The following is a 10357-nucleotide window of genomic DNA, read 5'->3' on the forward strand; positions in this document are numbered from 1 at the left end:
AAAAAAAAAAAAAAAGCAGAGATGTTACTTTGCCAACAAACATCCGTCTAGTCAAGGCTATGGTTTTTCCAGTAATCATGTATGGATGTGAGAGTTGGACTATAAGGAAAGCTGAGCGCCGAATAATTTATGCTTTTGAACTATGGTGTTGGAGAAGACTCTTGAGAGTCCCTTGGACTGCAAGGAGATCCAGCCAGTCAACCCTAAAGGAAATCAGTCCTGGGTGTTCATTGGAAGGACTGATGTTGAAGCTGAAACTCCAATACTTTGACCACCTGATTCAAAGAGCTGACTCATTTGAAAAGACCTTGATGCTGGGAATGATTGAAGGTGGAAGAAGGGGACGACAGAGGATGAAATGGTTGGATGGCATCACCAATTCAGTGGTCATGAGTTTGAGTAAACTCTTCGGTGCTGGTGATGGACAGGGAGGCCTGGTGTCCATGGGGTCACAAAGAGTCGGACACAACTGAGCGACTGAACTGAACTGAACAGCAGTAAGTAAGAACACCAGGGATCTCTCCCAAGACAGTGTCTCCTAAGACAGTAAAACTGGGAAAGTTTTAAGATAAGGGTGCATGCATACTCATGAAGGGGTTTGGGTGGCCAACAGAGTCCAAGCTTTAGTTGATTAAAATTACAAGGGTCAGAAAAGGTCAACGTCCTCATCCCTGAGGTTCTGATCTGGTGGTTGAGCACTTCAGGCTAATCTTTACCATTGAAATAGAACTGAGAGTCTTTACCACTGATATATTATCTCTGCTATTGTTACTTGTCTTGCATGCTAACCCTCTTTTGTTTCTGCATTCTTTTATTCCCTTTAGTTCACTGATTACTGAGAACTATTCAAGGGCAAGCCTTGTGGCTGGGCTCAGATCACAAAAGGACTTCTCAGGTCTAAAATGGATTCTCAGGTTTCCATGGTGGCTCAGTGGTGAAGAATCTACTTGCCAATGCAGAAGACAAGGGTTCAATCTGTGGTCCAGGAAGATCGCACATGCTGAGGAGCAACTAAGCCTGTGTGTGCTCCACACTATTGAGCTGATGCTCTGGAGCCTGGGAGCTGCAACTCCTGAGCCCACACACCCGAGAACCCCTGCTCCACAAGAGAAGTCACTGAAATGAGAAGCCTGAGCACCGCAACTAGAAAGTAGCCCTTGCTTGCCGCAACTATAAAAAAGCCCACGCAGCAACGAAGACCCAGCACAGTCAAAAATAACTAAATAAATGAATGAATTTGTTTTTAAATGGCTTCTTTTGTGTCAGGAAAGCCATGCCTCGTTCTTTTTCTCCAGGGACCCTCTACCCTAACTGCTTACAAGAGGAGAGAGACAAGAAATGTATGTTTTGAAGTTTCATGGAGACTTCTGCCTCTGACCAAGATGAAATAACAAGGACTAGATGTGTTTTACTGCCTGAGGCAAGCAAAATCACAAAAACAAATACCGGAGTAGAAAATGGCAACCCCCTCCAGTAGTCTTGCCTGGGAAGTCCCATGGACAGAGGAGCCTGGTGGTCCTGTCTGTGTCTCTTCTCTTTCTTTGCTGTATTCATCTGTTGCTGCATCAATGCCATGGTTTTATTTATTTTTGGCCACACCTGTTGACATGTGGGATCCTATTTACCTGACCAGGGATCAAACCCAAGTCCCCTGCACTGGAAGCATGGAGTCCCAACCACTGGACCACCAGAGAAATCCCCGGGGTTTATATTACTACGGTTTTGCAATATGGCTAATATTTGGTAGAGCAAGCCCTCTTCTCTTTCCTCTCTAATTGACTTAGTTATTCTTCCATACGGCTTCCCAGGTGGTGCTAGTGCCCTGTAAAGAACCTGCCTGCCAATAAAGGAGACCTAAGATACATGATTCGATCCCTGGGTCAGGAGGATCCTCTGGAGGAGGGCATGGCAACCAACTCCAGTATTCTTGCCTGAGAAATTCCATGGACAAAGGAGCCTGGCAAGCTAGCGTCAAAGAGTTGGATACAACTGAAGTGACTCAGCACGCATGCATGCATTCCTCCATACAAATTTTAGAATAGGTTTTATCAAGTACCTCAAAAAATCCATCCAGAATTCTGATTGAAGCTGCTTTGAATTATTGACTAATTTGGAGAGAACTGACATGTGGATAATACTAAGATGTCTTATGCCAAGGCATGGATAGTCTCATTTTTTCCCACATTATCTTCTATATCCTTTATTGGCATATTGATGCTTTTTCCATCAAGGATTTATGTATCTTTAAGGTGTTAAATAGACTATAGTTTTTGTAGCTACTGAGAGCCGAACAAGTTTGTTTTGCTTTTTGGTGCCGGATCTCCGGAACACATTTTTTAAATAGTTTTATTGGTTATGGCAGTATTAGTGAAATGACACTGATTCTTGTAGGCTTATCTTGTATCAACCATGGTACACCTTTTATGAATAGCCTTACTGCCCTCTTTATTATAAAGGCGAATAGTATTTCTAAAACATTTAAGCCAATTGTGATTATCAATCATATCATTAGTGTGACCCCATTTCTAGTATTTATCATTCTATTTGCAAAGCTTCTGGTGTTGATCAAAGATGGGCGAGTGCTTTGCAGTAGCAACCTCTGCAGCCAGCTCTTAATTAAATGCTGGTTGAGCACCCCCTGGAGTAAGTAACTGACCTTTGGGGTGTAGTTTAAAACAAGTCGCGTAGCCACGAGGGGGCGCTAAGGCTTCACGTCCAGTCGAGGAGGGTTACTATAGGCGGAGAATGTGGCCACCAGGAGGCGCTGTTATTGGTCCAGCACCTACCGGGTGCCAGGCGCTGCTCCTGACGTTAGGAATACCGCTGGGCCTAAGGAACTAATATTCTTAAAGAGGGGGAAGGTAGGGGGCTTCCCTAGTGGTTCAGTGGCTCAGTGGTAAAGAACCCGCCTGCAAAGCCGGAGACGCAAAAGGCACAGGTTTGATCCCTGGGTTGGGAAGATCTCCTGGAGGAGGGCATGGCAACCCACTCCAGTATCCTTACCTGGAGAATTCCATGGACGGAGGAGCCTCGTGGGCTACAGCCCATAGGGTTGCAAAGAGCCAGACACGACAAAAGCGACTGAGCAAGTGACCAGGGAGGGTGGACAGAAAATAAACTAAAATTTCAGGGTGTGATAAATCCTGTGGAGAAAATTTATTGTGACAGGATAGCGACAGTGTGGCTTCTTAGATAAGGGGCTCAAGGACACCTGTCTGAAATTACATCTAAATGATGAGGGATTCTGAATAGAGTGCTCAGGCAGAGAAACATCTGAGAGTCCAGAAGGGGAAGAGCCTCCTGGAACTGAAGGTGGGGGAGGGAAAGAGGAGGGATGAAGGCAGAATGATGACAGGTGAAGGGGGTGGAGAGTGGAGGGAGAGACTTTGGTTTCTCTTCTGAAGCCGAAAGAAGCCCATGGAGGGAGCAAGGTGGAAGAAGATTAAAAAAGTAAGAGGGACTTCCCTGAAGGTCCAGTGGTTTGAACTCTGTTTGAACCTCTGACCCGGGTTCAATCCAAGATCCCACAAACTGAGAGGTGAAGCCAAAATTTACAAACAAAGAAAAAAAAAAGTGAGCAAAAGCATTATTTGGCTGATAAGTTGAAAACAAGATCACAGATCCCTGGGAAGCAGGGTGAGGTGAGTGTGGCAATAATGCAAACCTGGTAGGTCAGGTACACTGTGTCCTTTGTGACTTTTCCTTAACAGAGGGGCTGTGATTCAGTGTCCCCGGGGACATTTTGTTGGCCAGGGATGGTGGCTGTAAAGAGTTAATGGTTCAGTTCCCCCCCCCCCCCCCCCCAGTGATAAGGTTGATCATAATGCTAATAAGCATTATGATAATAATGCCTTGGCGCTAGTCTATGATCGATCCATTTAAACTTCACAACCACCCTGGGAGGCAGGTACTATTATCATCTTCATCTTACAGATGGGGACACTTGAAGCATGTGGACACAGAGGGGTTAAGTGATTTGCACTAGACCACACAGCTGCAAAGTAGAACAGATGGCCTTTGAATCCGGGCATTAACCCCAGAGCTCATGCTCTTACCCACTATGGTTTGCTGCTTCTCGATCCTTTTGTTCTAGCCATGTTCTCAAATTGTATTGCCCTTAATTTTTAAAAATTTTTTGGTTGCACCACACAGCATGTGGGACCTAGTTCCCCAGTCAAACCCATGGCCCCTGCATTAGAAGCGCAGTCTTAACCACTGGAACGCCAAGGAACTCCCTGCATTGCCTTTTCAATAGGCTATCCCAGAGAGCTGTTAGCAGTCACTAACACCTTAGTATGAATTAGCACACTTCTTGCCCCTGAAGAACTGCAGTTTATGCTAAAGCTATGGCTTATAAGGGCACTGTAGTGAAGAAGTAGTTGGGTTCTGGAGTCATAATGCCTAGAACTGAAACCAAGTGCCACTTTCCAGCTGAGTGACTGGGGGCAACTGACATCACTATCTGGGCCTCAGTTTCCTCACGGGTGAAGTCCCCACTTTACAGAGGCCCAACACATGGCATACCCAAGACTTCGCTTGGATGCCAGGAGGAGGGATTCCTCCCTCACACTCTGTATCCAGTTGTGTGGAGGGGAGGGGGCACTGGAAGCCTGAGGTCTGTCTGCATAGGGACAGCAAGGCCACCTGAACGGCTGAACAGACCAGGTGCTCCTGGATATTCTTCTCCAGTGTCAGCTTCTCTTCCTGCCAGACTGGAACTTGGACCCCTGGGATGGGTGCCTAATCTTGGCAAGGCTGCTGGGTGGCACTGAATGGGCATGGGGGTTGAGGCTCAATTTTGGTTAGTAGGGGTGAGATGGGAGAGGTGCTTTGCCCCTCCAGGTTGGGGATGAGTCCAGACACTCAGCCCCACGACCAGCGCTGGATCCAGAGAGGGCCAGAAGGTCACAAAGCAGCTCTGGCCCGACCGCACTGCTAAACACAGCCACACCCCCATCTCCTGACTGGACATGGCTGGGACTGATGGTACAAACAGAACTATTGTTAAAATAATGAAATATTTCCACAGTCTTTGGTAAATAGCCGCTATTCACTTGATACCCTGGCCCTTCCCCTAAGACTCTTCAGGGCCTCCTTTCCCCAGCATGAGCATGCCCCAGCCCAATTGGCTTCCCTGTCTCAGTTCTGAAGGACTTATCCGTTCTGACTGATAGATGGGCCTGCCAATTATTTGTTATCTTCCCTGTCTCAGAAAGAAAGTGAAGTCACTCAGTTGTGTCCAACTCTTTGCGACCCCCATGGACTGTAGCTCACCAGGCTCCTCCATCCATGGAATTTTCCAGGCAAGAGTACTGGAGTGGGTTGCCCTTTCCTTCTCCAGGGGATCTTCCTGACCCAGGGATCAAACCTGGGTATCCCATACTGCAGGCAGATTCTTTACCATCTGAGCCACCAGGAAATCCTCCTCAGCCCCAGTGTTAATCCCATCGCCCACCAGTTCAGAGTCCTCAAATATGGGTACCCATTTCACGCAAACTCCTACACATCCTTCAAAGCCCTGCCTAAGTGTCACTTTCTTCGGGAAGCACTCCTAGATTTCTTCACCACCCCAAGAGCAAACCGCTCCTCCCACTCCCTAGGCTCCCAAGTACCTTGAACCATTCAGCACACTGCTCTAATCTCCTGCCCGCAAGCTCTCCTTCCCTACCACCTTGACGCCAGGGGCCATTTTCTGCTCATCTCTGTGACCTCAATACCAATAGCAGTGCTAAGCATCCAGTGGTAGTGGTTTAGTCACCAAGTCGTGTCTGACTCTTGCCACCCCACGGACTGTAGCCCGCCAGGCTCCTCTGTCCATGGAATTTCCCAGGCAAGAATACTGGAGTGGGTTGCCATTTCCTCCTCCAGGGGATCTTCCGGACCCAGGGATAAAAGCATCCAATGAATGTGCAATAAAATCTATTGAGAGGATGAATGGTTTGCTCCGGGTACGCTGCGGTCACAGCAGGCACATTCGGTCCTGGGCCTCTGCTGTGGTGGTCCACAGGTGGTCCTCCCCACAGGACCCCCCTCCCACCACTAACCACATATGGAGGCCCTGCTGGCTGGGGCTAGGCCAAGGCTGGGGGAGGCGAGGACAGGATGTGAGCCCCAGGGGTGGAAGGTCAGCAGGGCCTGTTCTCATGCTCTCTGGCTGAGGAGCTGTTCTCCATCTGTCCGGGCCAGATGCGGGGGCCGGGGGCCCCGAGGAGACTCAGCGGGAGAGAGGGTGGTGGGGGCAGGCGCTCGGGGAAGCCCACAGTAACCGGGGAGAGGAAAAACAGGCACGCGGTGTTATTGTTACGGAACCATTAAATACAACTTATAAACAAGCCAGGACGGCGTTGGGTGGTGGGGAGACGGAGCAGGTCACGGAGGCCAGAGAGGGTCAGGGCGGCGCGGTCCGGGCTCGGTCCTGGCGGGGGCTCAGGCTGCCGTCGCCGGAGGGGCTGGGCTGACGGAGGCCTGGCTGCTTGTGGAGGCCTCGCAGCTTCGCCAGCAGCTCCTGGACGAAGTCCTGAGGACAGGGCGAGGGTGCTGAGAACACAGCGGGGGTGGGGGCGCCCCCTGGCCAGCTCCGCCCTTCTGACCCAGGACCCCTCTTCTTCCTGCCCTCGGCTCAGTGCGAGAGCACGGAGGTGGAGGTCAGGAGGGGCAGAGGCTCCAGATGGAGGCGAACATGCCGGACGGAGAGGAAGAGACCGGAGACAGGGCGAGAGAGAAACGGAGAGAGGTGCACAGAAGAGGTGGGGAGAGAAACGAGGGGACCGAGAAAGAAACGGAGCCACAGGGCGACATGGGGCTCTTTCTCAGGCCAAGAGATTACCCGGAGGAGGGTCCCCAGGGGCCAGCGGCCTCAGCCAGCTCCAGGGCAGACAGATACACAGTGACGTTTGTCCCTCGGGCAGCCCAGAGCTGGTCAGAGAAACACGAATAGTTTTCCCTTTTAAAGCCGGGAAGGAAGTGGGAGGGGCTGGGCCGCTCAGGGCCTGGAAGGTCTGGGGGGCCCCTGAGAGGTGGGGAAGGGAGCCCCAGGGTGCTGCAGGGAGGGACGGAGGAGAGAGGCAGAGAGAGGAGACAGATGGGGGAGCGTCTCAGCAGGGGGAGATAATGGAGCCCCCAGGGCGGCAGATGGGGGTTGAGGGGACAGGAGTGAGGAAGACAAAAGACACCACTGAGATGAGAAAAGGGCCCTGGGACAGGCAGGGCCCCCAGGGTTCCCTCTGCGGGCCCCACCAGCTTCCACCCTCCTCCCCGGAGACCACCCCCCACCCCCACCCCCACGGATGCAGGGGACAGAACAGGGCCTAGAGTGGGGGACAGAAAACTCACCTCTGTGGGATTCGTGCACGACTTTAGGAGCCCCTAAACAGCCCCCCAACAGAAAAAAAAATAGTAAATGACCAACACCTACACCCCTCCAGCCCAACAAAGCCCCAACGAAGCAAGACAAATGGACATCCGGGTGGACTTCCCACGCGGCTTCCAGGGAAGAAATAGATCTGAGCGTCTTAGAGAGCTATGGGGGCTAGGGATGAGTCCAGACACTCAGCCCCACAACCAGCGCTGGATCCAGCGAGGGCCAGAAGGTCACAAAGCATTTCCTCCCTCCAGGAGCATAGAGGCCAGGAGAGCAGGGACACTGTGTGTGGACTCTCAGCCCTGCTCCTGCTGAGCTGTGTGACCCTGGGCAAGTGATTAGATGTCTCCGGGGTCATTTTCCTTGAAAATGGAGATAATAGAAGCGATAGTAGTGCAATGGAGATAACAGTCCCTTTGGAGGGTTTTGTGAAGATTAAATAAGTTACTAAGCTTGAAGCCATTGAAACAGTGCCTGGCACTGTGGGAGTGCTCAATAAACCCGTTAATTATTAATACGATTTTTAGGGAGATGCAGGGGAGGGGGCTATGTGCAGGGCTTTCCCTTCCACCTACCTGAATTTTCCGGCTTCTCTCTTCTTCACTCTCTAATTCCAACAATTCATCGATGTTGACCTCATCGGGCATGTCTGCCTCCTGAGCGGAGAAGGAGGGGCAGTCAGGGTCCCTTCCCCTCCCTCCCCTGTCTTTGTCCCAGGCTCCGGAGGAGCCCCAGCCGCCCCAGGGCCCAGCTGGCGGGTTCTGGAGCAATAATGTGGTAGTCAGGGACAGCACCGCCAAGGCGGGACATCTGGGTGTGGTGGCGGGGGCAGGGCAGGGGAGGATGACAGATGGGTTGACAGAGGCCCCAGAGCCTGTACCAGCTCAGATCCTGGCCCCTGGGTCCCGTTAGTTTCAGGCCTGGCACTGTGCTCCTGCCTTGGCCCCAGTTCCCACAGTGGGAAGCAGGCCTGGTCGAGTCTTGGAATGTCAGATTCTGGGATTCTGGAGAGGGGCTGGCTCTGTCCTTTCAAGGAAAAGTTTAAGCACTAGGTGGAGGGGAGGGAAGCTGGCAGGCTAGAGCCTGCTGGGGATGGCCCCTAGCCCCAGGGGATGGGGGTGGGGGTTGGGGTCACCCCCTGGGGCCCTAGCGCAACCCTCAAGTCCCCAAGGTGTGTGGGTGGGATAAGTCACGAGCCCAATTTTGAGCAGCCAAGAGGGGCACCCTTGGGTGGCCTCTCAGGGCAAAGGGCCAAATGCAGGCTGGCTCGGTACCCCTGTGGGGGACAGATCCCAGCTGTTTGAGCAAAGAGATCCCAGAGGCTACAGTCTCTCCTCCTCCAACAAAGTCCGGCTGATTCCACTGTGGGCTTCAGGCCTCGGTGGTCGGGGGATGGTGTGTGGCGTGGAGTGTCTGTAAGTGTGTAAACCCCCTATGTGAGTCTCTGTGTTTGAGACCAGGGCTGACGGGAGGGTGCAGAGATGTGTCATGTGTGTGTGTGTGATGTTCTCTGTGGCTTGTACAGGGGTCTGTGGTCCTAAGGGTGGGGGGTGGGGGACTCCGGCTTAGCAGTGTTTGTCTCACTGCGGCATAGGTCGATCAGTAAGTGAGCACAGCTTGTGTCCCTGAGAGTCTGGCTAGCTATGCCACCTACCACTAGCCACCGCCCATCAGTGTGAGCCCACACGTGTCTGAGGACAGAGGGGCCTCGGGTCACTGCAAGGGGCTGTGGCGTCTCCCACCTTCGAGCTGTGCTGAGGACAATCGCTCATCCTGTGTGTGTGTGTGTGTGTGTGTGTACCTGTGACCGTGTTCTGCAGCACGTGTGTGTTGTACAAATGTGACTATAGACAGTGAAATGTCATGACTGTCTGTGGCCCACGAGATAGCAGTGGAGGCTATAGCCTATGCTGTGTGTGTTCAGGGACAGATGCAGTTTCTGCCTTTGTGTGGCCGGAGGAGCCCATGGCTTACGCGGTTTACTGTCTGGGTGTAGCTATAATTTCTGTTATTTTATGTCTGTGCGTGGCTGCAGCATCTATCATTGCGCTTGCAAAGTGATTATCGCTTTTTTGCTTTTAGGAGATAATGGATGGTCGTTACTTGAATCACTGGGCGTCAGAGGTAGCTGTTGTAGCTTGCACCGTCTGCCACTTGCCACAGCTTTGCCATGTCTGTGAACAGCCGTGACGAGAGTCCTTCTGTGTGGGTCTAGTCGTGCTGTGTCTGCACATGGCCGTGGCCTGTGTTGGGGTGACTGGGAGAGCCTACAGTGGTCGCAGAGGTTGACCTGTAAGTGCCCCCCTCGTGTGTCCCGGGGAGGCTGTGTGGGGTTGTTGCTTCTGTCACTGTGTCTGCGAGTGGCCACAGCGTGTCCCTGAGCCTGTCTGTGAACGCCAATGCTTCCTCTGCTGCATGCTGTGGTTGTATCTCCCCCAGACACCATGTCTGTGTTTGGTTTTAAGACATCCCCCTTGTCCCCACCCTTTCTCCAGATAAGGTCACTCCAGCTTCCATATGCTAAAGCCTGGAGTCTGGACCCAAGTCTGTGTGTGCACAAGCAGAATGTCATGGAAGGTAGATGGCGGGGTCCAGGAGCCCAGGAGGCTGCGTTCTCCCGTGCAAAGGAGGCTGCACCAGGGTGCATCAATGAGAACAAACAATCAGAGCCCCCCCCCCGCCCGGGGTCTCCCCGTCCGTGCCCCTCACCCCTCTCCGCCTCACCCTGCCGCGGTACAGTTCCTCCAAGCGCCCGTCGATCCACTTCTCCACGTCCAGCCGCCGCTGCAGCTCCCGCCGGTCATACTTGACGGTGACGCGCGCGTGCCGCTTCTGCAGCCCCCCGGGGCTGCCCCCCGGCCCGCGGGCCCGCGATGGAGCCTGCAGCTTGCTCAGCACCCGCTTGCCCAGCCGCTGCGCTGCCATCGTGGTCCTGGCCCCGACCCTGGCGCCGCGCTGTGCGTTTTCGCCGGGCGCCCAGGGGGCCTCTTACGGGCC

General features: G+C 52.8%; 1 protein-coding gene across 1 annotated transcript; it reads right to left on the reverse strand.

The window, feature by feature from the left end:
• Positions 1 to 6279: 6279 nt before the first annotated feature.
• Positions 6280 to 10357, reverse strand: PPP1R14A (protein phosphatase 1 regulatory inhibitor subunit 14A). Its single transcript, XM_061135419.1, has 4 exons — positions 10085 to 10357; positions 7936 to 8016; positions 7333 to 7365; positions 6280 to 6517 (listed from the first exon to the last, which is right to left on the reverse strand). The coding sequence occupies exons 1-4, from the start codon at positions 10283 to 10285 to the stop codon at positions 6389 to 6391; spliced, it is 444 nt and encodes a 147-aa protein (XP_060991402.1). The 5' UTR covers positions 10286 to 10357; the 3' UTR covers positions 6280 to 6388.

This window comes from Dama dama, chromosome 4 (assembly GCF_033118175.1).
Source record: "Dama dama isolate Ldn47 chromosome 4, ASM3311817v1, whole genome shotgun sequence".
NCBI classification, from domain to species: Eukaryota; Metazoa; Chordata; class Mammalia; order Artiodactyla; family Cervidae; genus Dama; species Dama dama.